The sequence below is a fragment of the Danio rerio genome, chromosome 21, assembly GCF_049306965.1.
Source record: "Danio rerio strain Tuebingen ecotype United States chromosome 21, GRCz12tu, whole genome shotgun sequence".
NCBI classification, from domain to species: domain Eukaryota; kingdom Metazoa; phylum Chordata; class Actinopteri; order Cypriniformes; family Danionidae; genus Danio; species Danio rerio.
Window position 1 is genome coordinate 2,066,670 of NC_133196.1, and position 27,931 is coordinate 2,094,600.

The following is a 27,931-nucleotide window of genomic DNA, read 5'->3' on the forward strand; positions in this document are numbered from 1 at the left end:
TCTAACTTCAGTGCCTGCTGGTCACTCCCTTTTGTCATTAGCTCCACCTCTTTTGCAAGTAGCCTCACCCTATCTGCTACATGAGCAAAACTGTGAGTGCGGGCTCTATTTTATTAATACAGGCGCAAAGTCTAAAGCTCATGGCGCAAAAACAATAAGGGGGTGTTCGAATCCATTTTGGCTATGTTAAGGATGGATAAATATGCTGTGCGCCCGACGCATGGTCTAACAGGGTTGTGCTTATTTTCTTAATAAGTTCTGGATGTGTTTTGAGCATAACGTTCATTCAACCAATCAGAGTCTCGTCTCTTATTCCCTTTAAGAGTCAGTTGCGTCGCTCCATGGTGCATTTGTTATTTACATGGCGACTTTGTAAGTGTAAAAACTGAAGGCTTCACTAATGAGAAAACAGTTAAACAGAGCATCTGCAGCGCGAGGATAAAGAACGAGCCTCCACCATTCAGCCTCTTTACTTTACTTTTACTCTTTACTCCTTTACTTTGGTGGAGTGAGGAAACGGTGGAAACTCACTCCACTGAACACATCCATTAGCCCACATATTTAATTCCCTTTGTTAAGCGCAAAGATTTGTGTCAAAACTATTTCTAAATTCAGCTCTGATCTCCTGCAAAGGAATAAATGAACAATAATAACAAAAAACTGAGTTATCTCCAAACACACGTCCTGTTCTTATGCTGATGCAGACGTCTCCAAAACCCCACAGCTGGAAAAATCTACACTTGTGTTTATTAAAGCAAATATAAATCTGCAGATAATCAATAATACTGCTAATAATAATCACATTATACAGATGCAGATCGTCATCAATAAACTGAAAAAGCCCCCCGAGGTGAAGAAGGCATGGAGGCAGTGCTGTTTATATTGATGTAGAGAATCATCATTTCTGGATCATTTTAATCCTTTAATTGTTTTCATCCGTAAAGATATTTGTGTGTTGCTGATTATCTCGTGTGTATTGAGTAAATTGGGTTCCAGTCGACACTAAATGTTAAAAAATCTCCATTTCTCGCTGTTAGGATTTAATAAGTTGTCTAGGGAGAGCAAACGTAACATCTAGAATATTGGATCATTACTGCAGTAAATGGATGGAAATAAACAAGGACAACTTCTTAACAATCAATTCGTATATTCCTCTATGAGGAAAAGAATGAAAAGGCCAACAAAAGAGAGGCTTATGTGTGCGCTTTGTATAATGCATAAAAAAAGCAAACAGAAATATAATCAAACCAAAAATTTTAAGGGGAAAAAGGAACTAGAGTGGCGCCAAAGCAAAAAACTAAACAAAACCAAAAGCCACCTGAACGTGAACACAAGATCCGTCTAAACTTACTAATGAAAATCAAAATGTGAAAAAGAAACAGAAATCTTCAGTGTATGCGACGCCAATAACATAAACTCCCTGAAATAACAAACAAAAATACAAAAAGCAGCACTTACCCACTTACCTAGTGTTTTTTATTCATTCATTTATTCATTCATTCATTTTCTGCCACTTTTCTGGGGCCGGGTCGCGGGGGCAGCAGTCTTAGGAGAGAACCCTAGACTTCCCTCTCCCTAGACAGGGATCCCGAGGCGTTCCCAGGCCAGCCAAGAGACAAAGTCCCTCCAGCGTGTCCTGGGTCTTCCCCGAGGCCTCCTCCCGCTGGGACATGCCTGGAACACCCTCCTAGGTAGGCGTCCAGGAGGCATCCGAAACAGATGCCTGAGCCACCTAAGCTGACTTCTCTCGATGTGGAGGAGCAGCAGCTCTACTCCAAGCTCATCCCGGCTGTCAGAGCTCCTCACCCTATCCATAAGAGTGCGCCCTGCCACCCTTCGAAGGAAACTCATTTCGGCCGCTGTTATCTGAGGTCTTGTCCTTTCGGTCATGACCTTAGATGGGAGCAGGAATGTAGATTGACCGGTAAAGCGAGAGCTTTGCCTTTCGGCTCAGCTCCTTCTTCACCACAACAGACCGGTACGTGGACCGCATTACTGCTGCCGCTGCACCAGTCCGCCTGTCAATCTCACGTTCCATCCTTCCCTTACTCCTGAACAAAACAGAGATACTTAAACTCCTCCACCTGGGGTAAGGACTTTCCTCCAACCTATAGATAGTAAACCACCTTTTTCCGGTGGAGCACCATGGCCTCGGACTTGGAGGTGCTGATTCTCATCCCAGCCGCGTCACACTCGGCAGCAAACCGCCCCAGTGCATTCTGCAGATCCATGTTCGGTGAAGCCAACAGAACAACATCATCTGCGAATAACAGAGATGAAATCCTGTGGTCCCCAAACCGGACCCCCTCCAGCCCAAGGCTGCACCTTAAAATTCTGTCCATAAAAATTATGAATAGAATTGGTGACAAGAGGCAGCCCTGCTGGAGTCCAACATGCACTGAAAACAAATCTGACTCCAACTCTGTTCATACAGGGACGAGACGGCCATCAACAGATCGCCTCTGACCCCATACATCCCGAGCACTCTCCACAGAATGCCACGATACAGAGTGTTTCTGAACAATATAAATAACTACAGGAAAAAATGTCTGTCGCGCGACTTAATAACCTATCCCTTTTTCACCAAAAAGGAATGATAAACTCTTTAACCATACTGTATTATACAAAACAAAACACAATACATAATCAGAAGCAAGCATCTAAAGCACAAACCAACACACACACACAGCACCGACAAACTGGTCAAATTTAAAGTCTGCGGAACGAAGCCTGATTGGTCCACGAGGAAACGCGCTAATGACAAGTGACAGGCTCGGGATCCAATCAGCAGGTACCTGGGAGAAAGAAAATAGTGGAACAAAATGGGATAGGGCGAGACAAAGAGCGAATGACAGACAAGGAGAGCGAGAGCGATGGGAGACAAGGAAAAACAGAGAGGGAGAAAGGTCAAAAATACAAACTCCCACGGACCGTAACACCCGCTAACATTTGAGCGTCAGAAATGTCTGTGATTGGCTGTGAGTTTAGTGAACTGATGACCTTCGCAGCCAATCACAGTCATTTCTGTTAAGCTTGTGAACACAATGGCAAATCAGCGTGGTTCAAAAATGTAGCGCTCAATGGTTAGCGAGAAATGGGCGTTTTTAAAATTGATACCGGATTCCATGACATGGTTATGCTAGTGTAATTATAGTTAACAGGAATTCAGACTCATATTTTCCCAAAGGCCTTTACTCTCCTATCCTCTCAGCATCTCTAATTCTGCTGGAGATGTCAGAAAGAGCTTATCCTGGACACATTTAATGTCCGTAATGCCTTTAATTTCAGAGTGAGAAAGCGTTCAGAGGGAAATCATGGACGGGAAGTGATGACGCTTAATTCAGCTTCAGTCATGACATCATCACCTCCTCTGCACCAATCAGAGAGCAGTATGTGCATCATATGACTGTAAGAGATTGATTATATTCACTTAGAGGTGTAACAGAGGGTTGAAAAGAAGGGTTTGTGTGGAACTGGAGACTCATTTCGAGACCTAGCAACACCCTAGAAATGGCATCGCAACGCTCAGACCTTCCCCAGCATGACTTCAGCGTGATAAACAGAGCGTCTTGTTTGGTTTTTCAGTCTAATTGTCTAAATGTCACAGTTTGTCTGATCAAATGTCATGCTTTAGACTTGCTTTAGCACTGTGAATATGACTTATGAAATAGAGCTCTCTCTCTCTTTATTTATATATATATATATATTTCGCAAGTATTAGTAGCGCTTGACTTTTCCACATTTTTTTATGTTACAGCCTGATTCTAAAATGGTTTAAATTCATTTATTTCCTCAACAACCTACACACAATCCCCCATAATGACAATGGAAAAAGAGTTTTTGAAATTGTTGCAAATTTATTAAAAGTAAAAAAGCTGTAAATCACATGTACATCAGTATTCACAGGCTTTGCTCAATACTCTGTTGATGCACCTTTGGCAGCGATTACAGCCTCAAGTCTTTTTCAATATGATTCCACAAGCTTGGCACAGCTGTCTTTGGGAATTTCTGCCCGTTCCTCTTTGCAGTACCTCTCAAGCTCTATCAGGTTGGATGGGAAGCGGCGGTGTGCAGCCATTTTCAGATCTCTCCAGAGATGCTCAATAGGATTTAGGTCTGGGCTCTGGCTGGGCCACTCAAGGACATTCACCGAGTTGTTGTGAAGCCACTCCATTAATATTTTTGTGCTTCGGGTCATTGTCCTGCTGGAAGATGAACCATCGCCCCAGTCTGAGGTCAAGAGCACTCTTGTGCAGGTCTTCATTCAGGATGTCTCTGTCCATTGCTGCATTCATCTTTCCCTCTATCCTGACTAGTCTTCCAGTTCCTGCTGCTGAAACACATCCCCACAGCATGATGCTGCCACCACTATGCTTCACTGTAGGGATGCTGTTAGCCTGGTGATGAGCGGCACCTGGTTTTCTCCAAATGTAACGTCTGGCATTCCCTCCAAAAGGGTTCAGTTTAGGTCAGAGGAGTGAGGTTTACCTGCACAGCACTTACTAGCTGGCCTCCGTCACAAAGGCAGCATGTTGTCTGCCACGTCATTTGGGATGCCATTTTGAGCGTTGTTGCACTGAAAACATTATAATTTGTACTTATTTCCTTTTATCTTTTTAAATGTTAGTCTGAATAGAATCTTTAATGCATACCAAAGCCAAAGTCTTGTACCGAATGGTTCAACGGTTCTGTTTATAAAGGCCAAATACAAATAAATAGAGAACGTTAATTTTTTTTGTACTTTTTTATTTAAAGTAAAGTTATAAGAGCCTGAAGGTATTGTAGACTTTGCAAATTCAGTTTGCAGACATTTGTAGGAACAGACATCTATTGTGTGCGTTCTTGGCAGTTTTTTCATGTCTTTTTAATATCGTCCATATCGATATCAGAGTTATATCGTATCGACCGAAATACAGAAGTACATTGTGATTGTGAAATTTTTGTTATATCGTCCAGCCCTATTATAATGCAAAGCTTTGCTTTTAGTACAGTGTGAAACTCCCTTTATATTGTGTCTAAATCATACAGTGAAGATCATTGATTTTAAACTCATCAGATCTTAAACGTCAGCACTTTAGCTGTCTTATACAATTTAAAAGTCTCTTTTCATATGCACCATTGTCCAGAATGTTCTCCTGTCTGTCGAGCAGCACGGCTGATTAAGTTAATGAAGCAGAGACATTGTGTCCTGAGCGAATACTAACGAAGGAGGCACAGAAACAATCGAGTTAAGTTGGACTGCACTTTCTGCTTAAATGTCAAAGGTCTCCGCTGTTCTCCGCTGATTGAGTTTGTTTTTAAGGTCGCCTGCTTTGACCCTTCATTCATTTAAAGCTGATTTTCCTGCTAACCAAAAAAATCAGACTTAAACCTGCTGATGGGCTGTCTTCAATGCTTCTTCCTGCTCTTCTTTTATATTGATTTTAGAAACAATGCAAATGAATACAGGCATGTGCTCTTTGAATGATCTCTACTGTGATTGGTTGATGGTGTAAGAGGGGCGGGGCTTACCACAGTGAGGTGTTTTGATGTGGGTTGTTACCGGTAACTTAATTTAGGAGTGTGTGTGTGTGTACAGATGGAGGAGTGTGTCAGTGTTTTATAGATAAAGGAGTGTGTGTGCTTTACAGATGCATAAGTGTGTGTGTGTGTGTTGCTTTCTTGTTTCAGGTCAGCACAGGGTGTGTCTGTCTGTAACATCGACCTCTGAGGGTGTTTCACAGCACAGATAACCTTTCCAGCGCTCACAGATACAGATGTTGCACAGAGATCCTACTGAGGGCACGTTTGTGTTTGTTTGAGTGTGTGTGTGTGTGTGTGTGTGTGTGTGTGTTTGTGTGTCCTTCTGAGACCTCATGCATCTTTCTCTGCAGGTTGAATTCTATTTAGTCTGGTTTAAGAGTGTTGTATTTTAATGTAATATACATACATAATGTTCATAATGTACATAATGTTATTGTATGTACTGTGTATATGCACTCACCGGCCACTTTATTAGGTACACCTTACTAGTACCAGGTTGGACCCCTTTTGCCTTCAGAACTGCAATAATCCTTCATGGCGTAGATTCAACAAGGTACTGTAAATATTCCTCAGAGATTTTGCTCCATATTGACATGATAGCATCACACAGTTGCTGCAGATTTGTCGGCTGCACATCCATGATGCCAATCTCCCGTTCCACCACATCCCAAAGCTGCTCTATTGGATTGAGCTCTGGTGACTGTGGAGGCCATTTGAGTACAGTGAACTCATCGTCATGTTCAAGAAACCAGTCTGAGATGATTCACGCTTTATGACATGCTGCGTTATCCTGCTGGAAGTAGCCATCAGAAGATGGAGACACTGTGCTCATAAAGGGATGGACATGGTCAGCAGCAATACTCAGGTAGGCTGTGGCGTTGATGCTCAATTGGTACTAATGGACCCAAAGAAAATCTCCCCCACACCATTACACCACCACCAGCAGCCTGAACCGCTGATACAAGGCAGGATGGATTCATGCTTTCATGTTGTTGATGACAAATTCTGAGCCGAGCATCTGAATGTGTCAGCAGAAATGGAGACTCATCAGAGCAGCAACGTTTCTCCAATCTTCTATTGTCCAGTTTTGGTGAGTCTGTGTGAATTGTAGCCTCAGTTTCCTGTTCTTAGCTGACAGGAGCGGCACCCGGTGTGCTCTATTCTGCTGCTGTAGCCCATCCGCCTCAAGGTTGGACGTGTTGTGTGTTCAGAGATGCTCTTCTGCAGAGCTCGGTTGTAACGAGTGCTTATTTGAGTTACTGTTGCCTGTCTATCAGCTGGAACCAGTCTGGCCATTCTCCTCTGACCTCTGGCATCAACAAGGCATTTGCACCACAGAACTGCCGCTCACTGGATATTTCCTCTTTGTCGGAGCATTCTCTGTAAACCCTAGAGATGGTTGTGCGTGAAAATCCCAGTAGATCAGCAGTTTCTGAAATACTCAGAGCAGCCCGTCTGGCATCAACAACCATGCCACGTTCAAAGTCACTTAAATCCCCTTTCTTCCCCATTCTGATGCTCAGTTTGAACTGCAGCAGATCGTCTTGACCATGTCTACATGCCTAAATGCATTGAGCTGCTGCCATGTGATTGGCTGATTACAAAATTTGTGTTAATGAGCAGTTGGACAGGTGTACCTAATAAATTGGCCAGTTTTTAGTAATATTCATTAATTATTAAGCATTATAAAATTGATACTTAATTATTTGTGAGGCATTGCTGTACATTTAAGACATTAGTAAGCGTCGGCGCCAGTGGTGTAGTGGTTAGTGCGTTGACACATGCACTCTGGTGCTCGTGGTGACCCGGGTTCGATTCCGCCTCGCGGTCCTATACCAATCCTTCCCCTCTCTCTGCTCCCCATGCTTTCCTATCAATTCTCTACTGTCCTGTCAAAAATAAAGGTGAAAACCCCAAATAAATAATTCTAAAAAATAAAAAAAAGACATTAGTAAGCAGTTTATACGGTTACAAATGCTGTATGCTTGACGTGTAAGTGCATATGATAATGTTCTTAATTGTTGTGTTTAATACGTTGTTAATGATTCATTTTTATTACTAAATTAAGCATTTCATTATTTCCAAACTTATATTTCAGAGTAATTGGTGGTTTTTCTGATCATTCTGAAAAATCGTGACATATGCTGAGCTTGGCTGATGCACACATCGCTGTATTGATGCTGAAACCATATATAGTGCAGCTCCAGCATGTGTGTGTTTAATCTAATGAACTCATTGTGTTGGGAATGAAGGAGCCTGAAGTCACACAGAAATCACATTAGATTGACTATTTCTTAGCCAGTATGTTATTGTTCGGTTATTTAGGGTCAGCACAGGATTATTTGATTAACCCTGAAAAGCATGCCATGCAAACAATAGTCAGAAGAATCTAATTTATTGACTTAATGCAGCTTAATGACCTTTTATGCAAAACATTTCTATTGAATGCGTCCTGTTTGGTGCGTCAGGCTTTTGTGTTTGACTTATAGAGAAAAAAAAAGTGATTAAAATTCATATAAATTGTTCTGTGAACGCAAGACATCATCTGATCCAATATAAGCTCATTGTTCTAAATCAAAACTTAACAAAATATTTCCAACAATCTCTTCAAGTTGTAATAAGTGCAGTGTGTCAACAGGAACTTTGTTTCATTCTTTGTGGCCATGCAGTAAACTACAACCATTCTGGAAAAATATTTTTAAATTGCTTTCTGAAGTGTACTCAACGAATCTGGAAATGGATCCTAGTATTGGACTTTTAGGAGCAGAGTCCAGTCCTTGCAGTAGAAACCAAACTCAAGCAATTCTATTTTGTATGTGTCTTGCAAAAAAACTCATTTTACAAATGTGGAAATCTGATGCTGTCCCCACCTTTGAAATGTGGGCTAGAGAACTTGGAAATATGTTACACTTAGAAGAACTGAGATTCATACTAAATGACAAATTGTCCATTTTTAACAAGATTCGGGAACCATTCATATTATTTTTGCAGATAGACTGAACTGACAGACTTACAAGACTGTTGTATGTTAATTCATTTATTTATCTTATTTTATTATTTATTTTATAATTCTTATAATTTTTTTATGTCTCTTTTGGTTTCATTGTCCATGTGCACCTTGCCTCAATTTTAATTTTTCGTCCCAGCCAGATCTATATATGATTGTAAATGTTATGCATATATGCCTTTTATTTTTATGAACCTTCCACAAATATTTTGATCAATGTTAAATGGGTGGGGTGGGTGGTAGGGTTTTGCGTTCCTTTTTGTAGTAAGTTAAATTCACTGTAAGTACTACCAAAAGAATGTTGATGGTATATTTCTTTGTAAGAACTCAGGCAGTACTGTATTTAATGTATGAAGGTTTTTTCAATGAAAATGAAAATATAGAGTTAAAAAAAATTCATATAAATGTGATATCCAAGTCTAAAAATAGTAATTTAAACCATTATTATATGGTACTCAGGCGATACTCTGGCTTAGTGGTTAGCACTGTTGCCTCACAGCAAGAAGGTCGCTGGTTTGAGTCTCGGCCAATTGGCATTTCTGTGTGTCCAAACACACGCGCTATAGGGGATTTGATTAACTACATTGGCTGTAGTGTATGAGTGTGTGTGTGTGTGTGAATGAGTGTGTATGGGTGTTTCCTAGTACTGGGTTGCATCTGGAAGGGCATCCACTGTGTAAAATATATTCTGGAATAGTTGGCGGTTCATTCCACTGTTGCAAACCTCTGATGAATAAAGCGACTAAGCCGAAGGAAAACGAATGAATGTGTATACATGACATAGAGTACATTAACAAATGGATAACAGGTAGTGTTTTTGTGTGTGTGTGTGTGTGAGATTGTGTGGTTTGGGGTGTGAATGCTCACTCGGTGTGTGTTGTGATCTTTTCTTCTCCTCCTGATGTTTGTGACCTTTCTCTCGAATCAATATCTGATCCTGTCTCCTCTTCAAATGCCTGAATAACAGACGTGCGGCGTCTTCAGTTTGTCGTTCAACACTGTTTAACATGAAACAAACGACAGCTGTGCTTGAGGCTATTGAGGAGGAAGTATTAATAAAGGTGCCATTTAATTAAACCTGGATCAGCCCTGGGGCCTCATGACATGTACAAACACTCTGAATTGATACTAAAACATTGCGTACGGATAAAGCTGTAGATGTGATCCCACACATATTAGCCCCTTTCACACATACAGACCTTTCCGGAAAATTACCGCCAATTTTCCGGAAAGGTTGTATGTGTGAACAGGCCCTTTTTGAAAATACCGTTAAATTGGTTCTGGCTATTTTCCGGAAAGAGAAGTTGTAACATTACCGGTAATTTGCCGGAATGCTGCGCTGTGTGAATGCAGAAGGAAGATTGCCGGAAAGAGCGCGTCCACGTCTAGAACGTGCTGACGTGAGACACCTGCTTTAGCCAATCACAACAGTCAGACGCATTCACGTGCGTGCGGTTTATGAGAATAAAAGCCTTTGAATATTTTTTCCAGACACCTTTAGCTGCTAGATGTTAGTCAGATAACGTTTCTATGTTCCTTCTTAATGCCAACTGTGTAAATAATTATCGATAAGATGCTTATGATAAGCCGTTGTTTGTTTATCTTCAAGCTTTGCGTGTGCCCGTGAGCGCCTATAGCGCCAGCACACACACATATCATGAACATCTCGACATGCGAAAGTGTTTCTCTATGTTTTCATTAGAGTTGTACTCAATACTGATCCATCCGAAGAGTTTGTGATGTAGTCAAATGTTTACAAACACAAGCGCAGCCGTTTAGAGCTCATTTCTGGTCAATGATGTCAGAATTACCGGCATTTTGCGATGGATGTGTGAATGCTCTTTTCCGGAAAAATTCCGTAACGTCCTCGTCTGTGTGAACAGCGCTTTTTTGAATATACTGGTAAAGTTGTTCCGGAAATTTTCCGGATATTTACCGGTATCACTGTGTGAAAGGGGCTATAGACCTTTTTCTTGGAACGCAAAATTACCCATGATGCTTTGCGTGTATGCGCAAGGAGAATGCAAAGAACTTCCGGTCGGCAGCTGATGCATGTAAACAGTCACATTTGGACAGCTTTGAAACGAGTTTTAATCTATTTTACCTGCTTTTCATCCTCTTTGAACTAATACTGTTGTCCATCAGCAGCATCTCCTGGACTGATCATTTAAAGAAATGCCATCTAATAGGATGGAAAACAGCTGCTGTGAGGCGTTTTCCCCTCGTTGTCAGACGGCATCTTCTGCAGTTTAAATGAAGCCTCGTCATCGCTAAAGTCAACATTTTCTCTTTATTTCAAATATATAACCAGCCCAAACAAATGTAATTCAGCAAAATGTTTGACACACACCCGTAGCCTGTACTGTGCCACTGACACACTGATTTAATAACTGTGTCAAAGTGAAAATATAGGCTAGTGTCATTTCCAAATGACAGAAAAACACAAACCGTGGTGAAAACAACACAAGAAATAAAACACAAACGGCTCGCGATTAGAATGAACAGCAAATCAGCAGCAGAGGATCAATAACAGACTTTTATTGCTCATTTTTGTAAATTGCACGACTTTCATACCTGTTAAGTTTCATGCCAGTACTCTGGTTTGCTCTCTCTCTCTCTCTCTCTCTCTCTCTCTCTCTCTGTGTGTGCGTGTGTGTGTGTGTGTGTTAAAGAGCCGCTGAGCTAACAGCTGACAGGCCGGCAACGCACACACACACTGTATTTCTGACGGCAGACACGTGAACTAGGAGAACGTTTTTCTCGTATTTCTGACGCGCTTGAACCACATGTGACAGATTATAACGGCTTTAACAGACACATTTCTAAGTTGTGTGTCACAAAAACACTCTGTTATCCATTAAAAACGTTATTGAAACCCATTTTTAGAGCGCAAATGACCAGTTGTACACGCTGTAAACGGAAGTTTTTAGCATTCTACTGGAAGACGCTGGTCGCTATGGCGCCCTCCATGCAGCAGCCATGAAAAAGGTCTACACTCTTTGTTCATCCAAATTAACGTGAAACTGAGCGCACGTGCACGAGTGCAAAACCCCACCCTGCCTCCTTTCCCATATGAATATGGTAATGACTCCACTTTGGCAAAACCAAACGAAAAAGCAATGGCAAATCAAGCAAGAAGGGAAACTTCACAGAATGTGAATTAGAGGTGCTCTTATCAGAGGTAGACCAGAGAAAAACTATGCTATTTGCAAGTTTGTCCTTCGTAATTATTAATAAAGGAAAAATAATAAAGTGTGAGAGTTCAGCTGACGCGGTAAACACAGTGGGGTCTGAATATTGCACTGTGAGTGAATTACAAAAGAAATGGTCCGATGTAAAGGTGCAGGTTAAGAGGAGAACAGCGGCGCACGGTCAAAGTGTGGAGAGAACAGGCGGGGGAACAGGGGATGCTGAACTAACACCCTTTGAGGAGAGAGTTGCCTCAACTGTGGGCGACACTTTACTGTCTGGAGTAGTATCCGTGTCTGTGGGAGACACAGATGTATTAGAGGAACACTGTTAGGACGGTATTGCAGCACCCCTTATGTTACCCGATAGCCAATTTTAACTTGAGAGATTTCAAAAATAAAGTGAAGTTTATTCAAAAACTAATTTCGAGAGGATCACGTGCTTATGATTTGTCACAGCCGGTCTCGTATTTGCTAATCACTATCTTCCAATCATATGAGCCCTAAGCTACTATAAAAAACCACAGTTTTCATCTCATTTTATCTTCGTTTGGAAGAAACCCCCCTCCTTTACCTCTGATTGGGCGGCACGGCGGCCCAGGGGTTAGCACTGTGAGCCCCACAGCAAGAACACTGCCAGCCCTGGTCCCTAAGGGCCGGTGGGTGTTTCTGTGAGGAGTTTGTATGTTCTCCCCGTGTCCGCGTGGGTTTTCCCCGGGTTTTCCGGTTTCCTCCCATCATCCAAAGACATTCAACATGTATAACAATCAAGCATTTGTCTAACCCCTGTGTTCCCTTAGCCACCGCAGTCGGGGAGTTCTGAGATCCACCGAGCTCAGGCTCCCCTCTCGCTCTGCCAACGGGAGGAAGCCCCAGGCTCGAGGATCCCTTAAGAGGGACACCAAACAAGCTTTTATAAATCATCAGTTAAGTGTGAACTCTTGAACGGCATTTTAAAAAAGGAACAAGCAACAAATAAAACTGGTCCCGTGGTGTTCAGCACCTGTCATCTTGTCAGTGTATGCTGTGTATTGTGTGTATAGCGCCCTTACTGTGCGTTCACACCGAAAGCGGTGAGAGTGTCCAAGGTGAGTGTCCAACCCTGGCGACAACGCGGTCTGCCTTTAGCGCCAGCGACGAGAGCGTCAAAATACGCTACATTGATCTCGTATTGAAAGGGGCCGTTGCAGCATATCGTCCCCTTTAAATACGAGATCAATGTAGCGAATTCTGATGCTCTCGCGGCCGGACGCTCTCACCGCTTTTGGTGTGTGAGTGGTATCAGTGCGTGGTATCAGGCTTTTATGTCTGATATGAGTACGAGTATTTTAACCAAGTATCGACCTGTTACTGGTATCGGTGCATCCACAAACATACACAACTCGTACTTTTGTGTGCCTTTGATGCACCCCTTGATGCTTCTTACGTTCTTGTCGCAGCACCAGTGGCATCGGAATTAGGCACTGAAGTAGGGTTGGCCAATAGACAACATAATGCTGAGCCAACATCGCTGATCCTTCGCCCCCGTCGCAAACCCGCTCGCGAAAAACAACAAGACATTTTCTTGTCGGCTTAGTCCCTTTATTAATCCAAGGTTGCCACAGCGGAATGAACCGCCAACTCATCCAGCAGGTTTTTACGCAGCGGATGCCCTTCCAGCCACAACCCATCTCTGGGAAACATCCACACACACACACAAACTACGGACAATTTAGCCTACCCAATTCACCTGTACCGCATGTCTTTGGACTGTGGGGGAAACCGGAGCACCCGGAGGAAACCCACTCGAAGGCAGGGAGAACATGCAAACACCACGCAGAAACACCAACTGAGCCAAGGTTCGAACCAGCGACCTTCTCGCTGTGAGGCGACAGCACTACCTACTGCGCCACTGCCTCGCCCTAAAATGGCATTTTAGAACGAAAATGATCCAAATCCACACCGTGTTTTACCTAGCAATTCTATACAGCCCAGCGTCCTCTGAAAACACACATCACGTGACCACACACACACACAGCTACACACACTGTCATGCACTCCTCTGAGCTCCAGCGCAGTGCACATCAGACAGTTAATCAAGGATGTACCACAGGATCGTGTCGCACTACATCCCAAGTCTCGCGGAAGATCCGGGAGTCTCTATGCTTTTGCGGGACTCATAATGCCCACAAACAAGTGATAATCTCCCGGAAATTGCGCGTCTCCCTCCCGGTCCCCAAATAAGGATCCCTCCTCACTTGTCAGACCCCCCCTCCCCTCCCCCCGCTTTTCACCTGATGACGATACCATCGTTATGTTTCACATTAGACATCGCCCAACCTGATTAGATCTGGTGCATACCTGTTACAAAGGCACGGCACCGTGTTTCGTTACCCAACCCTAAACAAGACAGTACGTGCAACTGGGATTAAAAGATCTGTTCAGCTCTCTGTGATCATCAATCATCATCAAATGTGATCAGAGTTTTACAAGTGTTGTAAAACAGAGCATAGTAGTGAAGTACAGCAATTTTACCAGCTTTATCACCACAGCGCCATGTCAGTACAATTATGAAAGAAGACGCTTCAATCCCGGTTTGTGTACATTTAATCAGGTTTATTTTGTAACATAACCAATATCCATACAGCAGTGGAGATTAACCTGTACTGTATACTGTCACATTTGCCATGCAAAATCAGCGCAAAGTAAAACACGCACAGTGTCTAGACTAGAATTTAAATTAATTAAATACCACAAAATTTACCCAATTTGTTTTACAAAGGAGCAGAAAGAACAATTTACATCAAAGTTTTCAGAAATAAACTATAAAGAAAAACACCTCCTGATGTTTTATAAGGCGGCACGGCCTCTCGGTGGTTAGCACTGTAGTCTAACAAGAAGAAGGTCGCTGGTTTGAGTCCCGGCTGAGTCAGTTGGCGTTTCTGTGTGGAGTTTGCATGTTCTCCCCATGTTGGCGTGGGTTTCCCCCACAGTCCGAACACATGCGCCACTGTAGTTTATGAGTGTTTGTGTAAAGAAGTGTTTTGCGGTGTTTCTCACCACTGGGTTGCAGCTGGAAGGGCATCTGCTGTGTAAAACATATGCTGGAATAGTTGGTGGTTCATTCCGCTGTGGCGACCTTTGAAATAGAGATTAAGCTGAAGGAGAATTGATGGATGATGTTTAATCTCTGGATGTGATTGCTGATGATGTCATGACTGATGATGATGATGATGCGTGTGAGAGTCACATGTTCTCCATCATGTGCTTAGTGATGAATGAAGCTCTTTTTTTCATGCGTGTCTGCAGTGAATGAGTGTGAACTCGTGTTGATGCTCATTTGCTTCGGGTTCTGGTGTGTTTATAGCAGCGTCTGTAACTGGCATGTATAAATGAGCTGTTATGAGAGCTGTAGAAATGGCCCCGGGGCCCGACAGACCCTCAGACGCTCTTCTGTCACACTCGTATATTCCTCAGTCGGTTTGGCATTGATGTGTGTAATGGATGCTCTTATAAATAGCAAGCAGTACTACCATTTTTAACTAGGAATGTCCCGATCAGGTTTTTTTTTCGAGTCTGAGTTGTTTGATTTTGAGTACCGATACAGAAACCCCGATCCGACACTTCTATAATACATTAAAAAAAATAAAGAAGAGCGAAGAAACTATTCAATTCATGTTTATTTACATATGTATATAGCGCTTTTCACAATCTAGATTGTGTCAAAGCAGCTTAACATAACGTCCAGGTTTCAGAAACAGATCCAGAATGTTCCTTATTTTAGCATTCAGCAACTCTGTTAACGAACAGGGCACTTCTGTGAGGTAGCTTCAACAATCAAGTGATAAATAACATCAATATTCTTCTCTTTTGGACTTTAGTAAAACAGTAAATATTAATAATCTAATTTAAAAACAAACAGCACCTCAACTTAAAATACAGCGGCAATCCAAGTTTACAGATCTCACAGTTTGCTATGGCAATGTTGTTGTCATCAACTTTATGATACCTCCAGACCGCAGACACACTCACGCTTTCCGCTTCAAGCTGCTTCCGCGTCCTAATTTGCCAACTAAAGCTAGCTAAAGTGCTGTCGTTTAAGATCTGATGAGTTTAAAATCAATGATCTTCACTGTATGATTTAAAAACAATATAAAGGGAGTTTCACACTGGTCTAAAAGCAAAGCTTTGCATTATAATAGGGCTGGACGATATAACAAAAATTTATATCACGATATACTTCTGAATTTCGATATGATATAACTCTGATATCGATATGGACAATATTAAAAAGACATGAAAAAACTGCTGAGAAGGCACACAATAGATGTCTGTACCTACAAATGTCTGCAAACTGAATTTGCAAAGTCTACAATACCTTCAGGCTCTTATAACTTTACTTTAAATAAAAAAGTACAAAAAAAATTAACGTTCTCTCTTATTTTTTGGCCTTTACAAACACACACACACACACACACACACACACACACACACACACACACACACACACACACATATATATATATATATATATATATATATATATATATACACACACACACACACACACAGTTGAAGTCAGAATTATTAGCCCCCCTGAATTATTAGCGCTCCTGTTTGTATTTTAATTTCTGTTTAACAGAGGTAAGATTGTTTCAGCACATTTCTAATCATAATAGTTTTAACAACTCATCTCTAATAACTGATTTATTTTATCTTTGTCATGATGACAGTAAATTATATTAGACTAGATATTCTTCAAGACTCTACTATACAGCTTAAAGTGACATTTAAATGCTTCACTAGGGTTACTAGGGTAATTAGGGTAACTAGGCAGGTTAGGGTAATTAGGCAAGTTATTGTATAACGATGGCTTGTTCTGTAGACTATCAGGAAAAATATATTGCATAAAAGAGCTAATAATATAATAATATTGACCTTAAAATAAAGTTTAAAAAATTAAAAACTGCTATTATTTTAGCTGAAATAAAAACAAATAAGACTTTCTCTAGAAGAACAAATATTATCAGACATACTGTGAACATTTCCTGAATCTGTTAAACATTATTTGGGAAATATTTAAAAAAGAAAAAAAATCTGAGGGGGCAAATAATTCTGACTTGAGTCCAGGGGTGTGTTTCCCATACAACAACGTAACTCGCGGCTGAACTATCACAGTACGATGCATCATTTGGGAAAAGAATGATGTAGTGACCGATGTTTGCCAAAATCCCGAGTTTCTCTGTCGCAGATCCATCACTTGAACCACGTTAGTTATAACATAAAACGCCCATAAAGAAATTCTAAACGAGGTGGAGTAACAACTTCTTTAGAGAAGAACCCCATCATTTATTTCTGCAAATTATATTGATACATTATAAAATCACTTACAAAAGCTAACACGTATTCTAATCTCATATATAAATCATATAAGTAAATAAATAATGAGGCTATTTATTATAAAGTGAAATGTAATATTTATTTTGTATCAGAAATGAAAAAATCATACTTTAATAATAGTAATGATGATCATGATAATGATGATGATTATTTTTATTATTATTGTTATTAAGTAGGATATTGTTTATTTTTTATTGTTTAGAAAAGTCTACATTTACAATTCGACACATGTAAACCACAGCAGAAGGTTCTAACCAGCAGGCCCATGTCAGATACAGTACAGATACTTAATAAATAACCTACTGTAAAATAAAAGAATTAACATATGCTTTTTGTTTTCACAAACTTTGAAGACGTAACATAAATTCCACTTTTAAATAACATGTCACCAATAGCTTTCACCATGAGCCACGGCTGTGTTCAAAATGACATTATTGTTTTCAAAGTGCACTGCAAAGGGAGCACACTTGTAAACATGAAAATCGCTAAAACTGAACTGTAAAAACAGTTTGAAGGCAAATTACAACTGAGAGAGATTAGCTTAATGCTAATTTACTTTTAATAATTCCAACTTTGAATGTTAGAGTGTTCAAAATCAATAGGGCATGGGGGGGGAGTGGGAATAAAACACAGCCGGGAACTATGTTTCTAACTACAGCTCCAGAGGTGCAGTTTCAAGTGCTCAAGTTTGCGACGCAGTTTGCGATTGTTCATTGCAGCGACGGATTTGGGAAACGGCAAATCAACAAGCTATGTTTGTAACGATGGAACTTGCAACCTTAGTTGGCTAACGATGGTTTTGGAAAACGCACCCCTGATCGGGAGGTAACATCCGATTTCGATCGAGTCTGTAACTGCGTAATGTGGCCTGATTTGCGATCACGTGATCGGATCTGGACATCCCTAATTTAAACTATTTTTTTACAAAGTGATTTCTTTTTTTTTTTTTAAAGTTCTATAAAGTAAAATGTAAATAAATAAATAAATAAATGCATATGTGTATATGTTCAAGTGTAGTTTACCATAACCAATCATAGTAATTGAAATAAAAAGCATATATATAGCATATAAAATATAATTAACTTATTACTATTTTATTTTGTTTTCTGTTACGTTATTTCCTAGTGCCAAGTTGTAATGGAAGGCGTAAAAACATAATAGCTGCGTCCCAAATCGCATACTTATGCACTATTCTACGCCATTTTTTAGTATAAATAGTTTAAGTAGTGCGTTCACACTGAAAACTCTAAAAATAATAAGAGCACTTTAATTACCCGGATGATGCACTCATTCAGCCGCTAAAATGAAGTGTGTAATGATGGACACTACATGCACTCAACGACCGCAGGTTTGCTTACGTAGCGGAAGGGGCGGAGCTATCGGGCGCACATGTTAAATAACTTTATTTTTTTTGGATGGTGAAAGCAAAATTCTCCTACGAGAGTGATTTTAGCGCCTTCCGATGGTGAATGCGGCAACACTCACGGCAGGTATTATTTGATAATTCGGTCGTGTATTTCACTGATTTGGCGACCGTCAAACGTCATCAGGGAAACGGTTTGAATTTCCGCTTAGTAAAAAACATTAGTGTGCCATTTGGGACGACACTACATACATATACTATCCTGTTGAGTGTGTAAGTGCATAAGTACATAGTGCATGAGTGCATAGTGTATAGTGTGCCATTTGGGACGCAGCTAATGTAAAACATAAGCTAGAATAGCAGGTGGTTCATTCCTCTGTTGTGGAACCCAGACAGGCAGTCAGGCAGCGTAACACAGAGAGTGGACCAAAGCGTCAAATGATTGGTAATTATAAGCAAAAAATTGAATAAAAATATATATTTATGTTAGACACACATCTGATGCTTGTATTTGCAACAGCTCCACGTCCACAACGTCATACATTGGGTGGATTTCGTTTGTTTAGTTTCCGTTATTTACATTAATTTATTATTTCCTCTGTGTTTGCAGCAGGTTCAACATGCTCCGAGTGTTTTTGTAGTGGTGTGTTGGGTTATTATTGCTCTCCTCATGCAGTGTGTGTTTGTGTGTGTGCAGGTTCAGCTCCAGCAGCACTATGACCGATGGAGATTACGATTATCTGATCAAACTCCTGGCTTTGGGGGACTCCGGGGTCGGCAAGACCACTTTCCTCTACCGATACACAGATAACAAGTTCAACCCCAAATTCATCACCACCGTGGGCATCGACTTCAGGGAAAAGAGAGTGGTGAGTGTGTGTGTGTGTGTGTGTGTGTGTGTGTGTGTGTGTGTGTGTGTGTGTGTGTGTGTGTGTGTGTGTGTGTGTGTGTGCCCAGGTGATATTGTGTTGTCTATCCTTCATCGGCTGGTCATGTGAGTGTGTGTGCGCATGTGAGTGAGAGTGTGTGTGTAGCATTAGAGGCTGGATTTATTCACACACTGCTGCCACACAACTGTGTTTAAGCCAGTTATAAAAGTGATTTCTGCATAATAGCTCCCCTAGAAAGACAGAAAGTGTTGTGTTTTCGCCCACTGAAGTAGCCGGTGCTCATCTGGAGAGATCGATAATGAGAAAGAGCAGATTAATCATCTTCATCATCATATAAATGCTTCACTTCAGGAGTTTGGGTGACCGTCTTCAGTCTTTCAGAGACTCTTGAAATGTCACAGATGAACGGAGAGATGAAAGCATCAATCCCAGCATGCATTGTGGCTCACAGATCAATAACGGTCCAGCCGTCTAGTGTTTTCTCTCAGATCCGCTGATTCTGACCATAAAAGTGTTCGTATTTCTGGCTGAGGATGAATTATTCATGGTGTGGCATTAGGCTTGTGATGATGCACAGTCGTGGTTGTATTAGTTGATGCATTTACTAACATGAGCAAACAATGAACAATACATTTATTACAGAATTTGTTCATCTTAGTTAATGTTGGTTAATGGAAATTCAGTCGTTCATTGTTTCTTCATGCTGTAGCAAGCCAAAATTTGGATTTTAATAATACATTAGTAAATAATAACCCATTCGTAATAAACAATAATAATCATTAATAAATGCTGTAAAATAAAATTATTTACCATTATAATTTTAATTTAAATTTTAACATTAACTAACGAAACTTTATTGTAAAGTGTGACCTATTATTTTTTTATTATTAATATATTATCTTTTTATTTATTAAATATAATAATAGTGATAATAATTAAAATTATAATAATTATTAATATTAGTATTATTGTTTATGTAATAATATATATATTTATTTTAAATACTATAACAAAAATAATAATTATAATAATAATTATTATTATTGTTATTCATTTAATAATATAATATTTTTTCTAAAAAATATAATAATAATTATATATAATTAAAACATATATATATATATATATATATTCATTTAATAATGTAGTATTTATTTATTATTAATATTAATTAAATTATAATTTTAAATAGTTTTTATTTCATTAATAAAAATAATAATAATAATTATTATTATTTATTAGTAGATTATTAAATTATAATACTTTAATATATATTTATTATTATTATTATTCATTTAATAATATAATATTTTTCTAATTAGTATAATAACAAATATTATTGATAGTAAAATTCATTTAAGAGTGTAATATTTAATAATAATAATAATTAATTATTATTATTATTGTTATTATTTAATAAAGAAAAGATTATTAAATAATAATACTTTAATAAATAATCATAATAATTAGTATTATTATTAATATTTATTTAATATAGTAATATTTATTTTGACTTAATATACTAATAATCATCATAATAATGTTAATTATTATTACTATTATTATTAAATGAATTATTTAATAATATATTAATTATTTATTAAATAACAATATAAATAATTATTATTATTATAATTATTATTGTTGTTGTTGTTCATTTAATAATATACTAATAGAACAAGTAATGTGAAAAGCGCTATGTAAATTTTTTTTTATGGAATATTAATCAATGCACTGTAAGTGATATTTATTTTTTTTTCCGACTTTATTTCCATTAAATAACATCAATAAAGATGAATAAATACTGTAAAAAAGTGATACCTTACTGTTATTATTAAAGGGCACCTATTATGCAAATATCACTTTTATAGGGGGTTTAAGTGAAGTTTAATTATAAACTAATTTGGAGAGGATCACGTGCGTGCTCTTGTGGGGGCGTGATTGTGACGTAGCTCCTGTGTTGGTGTCCTGGGGAAAATTCTCCTGCACACACCGACAACAGTTCATCAATCTGGGCTCGGTCTGAAGCACCACTGAAAGCCTCCACCATTCAACTACAGTTTCTGGAGGAGTTTATGAGCTCACAGGGCTGGATGCACCTCTGAAAGGATCTAATGGATTCAGACAAAGCCGGTGGTGAGCTTTGTTGTGGTGTACTCCTTTAAATGATGTGTGTATGATATTAGTCTCTTCTTTTCCTCTAGGTTTATACGACTAACAGCCCCAATGGGACGACGGGGAAAACCTTTAAGGTTCACCTGCAGCTGTGGGACACTGCGGGACAGGAGAGGTGTGTGTGATATATTCATATTCAGATTTATTATGGTAATCTGGGATTGGCCAGTCCAGTCACCAGATATAAACATTGTTTAACATTATTAAGATGAAGGAGGAGGCATTAAAGACGAATACACAAACTCTTGATGAACTCTGGGATCCTGCAAGAAGGCTTTCTTCTTCATTCCAGATGACTTTATTAATCAGTGATGTGAGTCATGTCAGAGATGTATGGATGCAGTCCTCCAAGCTCATGATGGAGTCAGACACAATATTCATTCTGTCTCCACTGCAGCAGGACTTTATATTCTATACTGGACATTATTTCTGTTCAGTGATGAGTCAGACCGCACTGTCCTCATCAAATCAGTCAACATCAAGACATGATCAGATTTCATTGAGCTCAAATAAGTGTCATCTAGAGGCCTTTAACTTTCATATAAGAGACTTCTGACACCAAATGATCAACTAGAGGTCAACTTATTATTTGCTGTTCCTAAACCTTGGATAGGAGACAAGATTTTTGTCAGGTAGTGTACTGCTAATAGTGTGTTCATATAAGTAAATACAACTAATATTAACTAATGGACCATTATTTTTAAGTGTTGCCTCTACTTTTCCAATTCTTTATTTCTAAGCAAAGAGTTTTGTTTGTTTTTCAGCCTCACCTGAGCTGATTCTGGTTATTTGCATCAACAAGTGTGCAGATCATCATTTATAATGTCAATAAAAGTCTCACTTAAATAATGTAAAGTGAAGACATGTGCTTATATAATCAGATTAAACCCAACACAAGCTCATATGTACCCCTGTCTACATTTCTGGAGAGCACTTACAGTGTTTCCTCTAGGATTTTTTCCAGCTGTGGCGGCAGGCCTTTTTTTTTTTTCAAAAATCTACCTGTGACGTTATTTCAGTGACAAAGATCGAAAGGTCGAGATCGCATTTTTGTAACAGCCTGCAGCATGTGGATCTCTTTGCTTTTCGCGCCGATTTCCTCTGCTCATGAACAAAAATTGTTTGCACGCCCCCTCAAATATAAGCCACTTCAAGAGTGCGCAGATCTTGTGCGCTCTCAAATAATTGCTGCTGACATGTGATTTAGTGCGTTTATTAGGGATGTAACGGTATCAGAATTTCACGGTACGATAACACCTCGGTATGAATGGCACGGTACAGTATTTATTGAATAATTTACAGGAAAAACAAAACTAATAAAAAGGCTCGAAAAAAGTGCCAAAAGTGTTTATTTACCTCAGCACTGAACATATCAATGACATACAAATTAGCCATCTATCTGTAAGCTTCCAAACAGAAATTTATCATTTTTAATAACAAAAAACTTTTAAACCATATGAAAAAAAATTAAATTTCAATTGAGTATTGTTGAAAACTCATCACATTCAACATTTAATCACTCACTCACTTAGATAGAGATGGGTTTTTAAGGAAAATGATCATATAACTATAATCTGGTAAAAGCTGGGGTCTCTGGGCATGTCCCCTGCAACAGAAATAAATACCCCTCTCATTTGGGACTGAGGTTTCTGGGACAGAGAGATATGATTTAGCCAAGGTTGACAGCAGTGGGTAACGTTGTGCATTGTCTTTTCACCACTTGAGAGGACAAGCCATGAGTGAGATAGAGGTCTCTTTACGGTACAAGTCAATGTCTGCATCAATCTAACAAGTGTGCTGAGTTCTGCAGTCCCCATGACTGTTTTAGTCGTATTCCCCGACTTATATTTCACCACAGTCTGGCAGTGCCTGCATACTGTTTTTGTCTGTGTCTGTCACCTTTTCTCCTTTTTCGTATCTTTTTAGAAAGAAACTGAAATGCTTCCACACATCTGATTTAAAACCCGCTTTAGGTTCAAACATTTCCAGCTCTTTTTCATCCCCGCTACTAGCAGCACACTCCATTTCCACATTACTGGATCTGCAGTGACAACAGACCGCAAAGGATGATGGCCACGCCTAGGCTGATGGGAATTGTAGTTCCCGCTACCTCCCGTTCGCTTCATTCGCCTGAGCAAACTTTTCTCAGGAATATAGTTTTATTGAGTCATGTGCCTACGGTAATATTGAAAAAAATACTATTGCGGTATGACGGTATTTACAATATTGTTACATCCCTAGCGTTTCTGTAACGAGTATGTCTCCAATATTTATTGGATTTGCTAGGAATATTTACGAATGTCTCCCTAATAAACCTGCAGAGCAGTATTAATGCGTCCTGAAGTAAAGTAAAACAGCTATACGTCGTGTTTGCTGGCCTCATGCATCACACGCCTGTCAGTAAATCAGCATGTAACCTTAAAGGGTTAAACAAATGACGCACAGCACTACTACGGTTACAGAAAAGTTTGCGCTGTTATATTTCACTTACCTTTTAATATGTTCTGGTGCGATTATTACCCACTATTAAAAAATAAAATGTTTAGAATGAGAAGCTGTAATGTAGCCGTGGCGGGATGAATCTTGGCGTGGCGTCCCGCCATGGATGATTGAATGTAGCGGAAACCATGACTTATTAGTTAGCCAGAGGCATATTTGGCTGCATTTTGTGTTTAAAATGAACGCTACGGGGCGGTATGACGCCGCCTGCGGCTTCTGTTTGTTTTAGTGCTACCTGCTGACCGCTTACCTCAGTGTGGATTGCTTTTCCACTGTTACCAGTATGCCCAGTGGCTTGCCATGTATGGTGGACTTGGGACATGAGGTTGACAGGGTCCAGTCCGACGGAGAACGGTTCCAGAAACCAGCTAAAATGTAATAATTGAATAAACAACAGGCTGAAAATGTAGTGAAATCACACAATGGCTATTCTTTTTCTAGATTGCCTTTGAAAACACTATGGGTTGGGTTTAGAGAAGGGGATGGGTGGGTCTGTCGGTCAGTCATTCAGTTGACAGCAAGTTGGCCTAATTGGCTGAAGTGTACTGTATATTGCGCCCTCTGATGGATTTACACGAGAAGATGATGCGCAAAAGTAATTTAACATCATTCAAAAGCATACACAGCGCCCTCTGGTGGATTTGAGCGAGCAGACTTACCTTACGTTCACATATTTCGCTGTTTTCAAAAATGTAGACAGGGATACATATCCTCAATGAGCCTGGGCTGATTAAACCAGTCTGACTCCTATGGGCTTATTTTAGATTCTCTTTCCTCATGTTTCCCTGCAGGTTCAGGAGTTTGACCACTGCATTCTTCAGGGATGCCATGGGTTTTCTGCTGATGTTTGATCTGACCAGCCAGCAGAGCTTTCTCAACGTCAGGAACTGGATGAGTGAGTCAATAAATAACTTTAACCAGCTTTAAGCCATGTCCAAATGTTCACAGGTATTTTTATAAATAGAGTTTTCAGTGTTTTTGTTTTTAAAAAAGATCTCTGTCCACTAGGGCTGCACCATATTGGGAAAATCTGACATTGCAATATCTAGTTTTTTCTGCAATGTACAGTTGACATCAGAATTATTCAGAATTACCCTAGTTAAGCCTTTAAATGTCACTTTAAGCTGTATAGAAGTGTCTTGAAGAATATCTAGTCTAATATTATTTACTGTCATCATGGCACAGAGAAAATAAATCTGTTATTAGAGATGAGTTATTAACACTATTATGATTAGAAATGTGCTGAACAAATCTGCTCTCTGTTTAACAGAAATTGGGGAGATAAATATTCAGGAGGGCTTCAACTGTATGTGTATGCATATGTGCATATGTGTATATGTATGAGAGTGTGTGTGTGCCTGTGTGCAAATGCATGTGTGTACAGAATGCGTGTGTATGCACGACTGTGTGTATGTATATTGTATTGTGTGTTTATACCTTCGTGTGTGTGTGTGTGTGTGTTTGTGTGTTTGTGTGTGTGTGTGTGTGTGTGTGTGTGTGTGTGTGTGTGTGTGTGTGTGTGTGTGTGTGTGTGCAGGTCAGCTCCAGGCTAATGCATATTGTGAGAATCCAGATATCGTGCTGGTGGGAAATAAAGCAGATCTAGCCGACCAGAGAGAAGTTCAGGAGAAACAAGCGAAAGAACTCGCAGACAAATACGGGTGAGTGATTATTTATTACCTTCAGATTAAATATTGTAGGAAATACTGCGAACATTTCATGGCAACAATCACATGGCAGCAACTCAGTGCATTTAGGCATGTAGACATGGTCAAGACGATCTGCTGCAGTTCAAACTGAGCATCAGAATGGAGAAGAAAGGGGATTTAAGTGACTTTGAACGTGGCATGATTGTTGCTGCCAGACGGGCTGCTCTGAGTATTTCAGAAACTGCTGATCTACTGGGATTTTCACGCACAACCATCTCTGGGGTTTACAGAGAATGCTCCGACAAAGAGGAAATATCCAGTGAGCGGCAGTTCTGTGGGCGCAAATGCCTTGTTGATGAGGCCAGAGGTCAGAGGAGAATGGCCAGACTGGTTCCAGCTGATAGGAAGGCAACAGTAACTCAAATAAGCACTCGTTACAACCGAGCTCTGCAGAAGAGCATCTCTGAACACACAACACGTCCAACCTTGAGGCGGATGGGCTACAGCAGCAGAAGACCACACCGGGTGCCGCTCCTGTCAGCTAAGAACAGGAAACTGAGGCTACAATTCACACAGACTCACCAAAACTGGACAATAGAAGATTGGAGAAACGTTGCTGCTCTGATGAGTCTCCATTTCTGCTGACACATTCAGATGCTCGGCTCAGAATTTGGCATCAACAACATGAAAGCATGGATCCATCCTGCCTTGTATCAGCGGTTCAGGCTGGTGGTGGTGGTGTAATGGTGTGGGGGAGATTTTCTTTGGGTCCATTAGTACCAATTGAGCATCAACGCCACAGCCTACCTGAGTATTGCTGCTGACCATGTCCATCCCTTTATGAGCACAGTGTCTCCATCTTCTGATGGCTACTTCCAGCAGGATAACGCACCATATCATAAAGCTCAATCATCTCAGACTGGTTTCTTGAACATGACGATGAGTTCACTGTACTCAAATGGCCTCCACAGTCACCAGAGCTCAATCCAATAGAGCAGCTTTGGGATGTGGTGGAACGGGAGATTGGCATCATGGATGTGCAGCCGATAAATCTGCAGCAACTGTGTGATGCTATCATGTCAATATGGAGCAAAATCTCTGAGGAATATTTCCAGTAGCTTGTTGAATCCACGCCATGAAGGATTAAGGCAGTTTAGAAGGCAAAATGGGTCCAACCCGGTACTAATAAGGTGTACCTAATAAAGTGACCAGTGAGTGTATGTGTGTGTGTATTTTAGACCATACTTCCCACAGTCTTTGTATTCTGAATTTTTTGACTATTCATTTGCCTCCAAATAAAAGTATAAAACATGTGTGTGTGTGTGTGTGTGTGTGTGTGTGTGTGTGTGTGTGTGTGTGTGTGTGTGTGTGTGTGTGTGTGTGTGTGTGTGTGTGTGTGTGTGTGTGTTTTCTGTCAGCATCCCGTACTTCGAGACGAGTGCAGCGACGGGCTCTGAGGTGGACAAGGCTGTGGTGACGCTGCTGGATCTGGTGATGAAGCGGATGGAGCAGTGTGTGGAGAAGCCCAGCGCAGACGCAAACACCAGCGACGGCAGCAGCAAACTGAGCGCCGCACCTGCCCAACAGAAGAAGTGTGCATGCTGAAGAACACACACACATGGCCTTCTCTACACACACACACACACACACACACACATACACACACGGAGACAAAGGATCACATTTTTATTGTTCTTTTCAAATATCCAAAGTGATGTTGGACATTTACACAAACACACACACACACACACATACACACAAACAAACACACACATTACTGACTACTGACTCGCTGCTTTACTAATACACACACATTTTTACTATTCTTTTCAAACACTTTGGAAATATTCTCACACACACACACACACAAATACACACACACACACACACATTACTGACCCTGAAGAAAAAATGATCTCATTATTATTATTATTATTATGATTATTATTACACATATTTCCGAAGTGATGTTTAATGGCGCAAGGAAAATTTCACAGTATTTCCTATAATATTTTTTCTCGTTTTTTTTCTTAGTTTTGCATAAAAAAAGCAGTTTTTAATATTTTTAAAACAATTTGTAATGTCTATTATAGAGATTTCACAGAACAAGCAGTGGCCACACTTCATTTTAGATCCAAACTGATGCTGTTTACTCATCTTCTAGCTTAATACACTACTAATTAACATCTCCTCATTAGTTAGTAAGCTCTGTAGTATTCAGGTTTAGGTATTAGATAGAATTAGGCATGTAGAAATAG

General features: G+C 39.9%; 1 protein-coding gene across 2 annotated transcripts in view; it reads left to right on the forward strand.

The window, feature by feature from the left end:
• The window catches only part of rab27b (RAB27B, member RAS oncogene family), a 53,381-nt gene extending 25,730 nt beyond the window's left edge, over positions 1-27,651 (forward strand). For both annotated transcript variants that reach the window (XM_068215946.2, XM_017353055.4), the window contains 5 exons: positions 19,158-19,329; positions 21,555-21,640; positions 24,816-24,919; positions 25,562-25,685; positions 27,092-27,651. In XM_068215946.2, the coding sequence (XP_068072047.1) occupies positions 19,158-19,329; positions 21,555-21,640; positions 24,816-24,919; positions 25,562-25,685; positions 27,092-27,278 (673 nt within the window). In that variant the 3' untranslated portion in view covers positions 27,279-27,651. The remainder of the gene's footprint in view (positions 1-19,157; positions 19,330-21,554; positions 21,641-24,815; positions 24,920-25,561; positions 25,686-27,091) is intronic.
• The last annotated feature ends 280 nt before the right edge of the window (positions 27,652-27,931 follow it).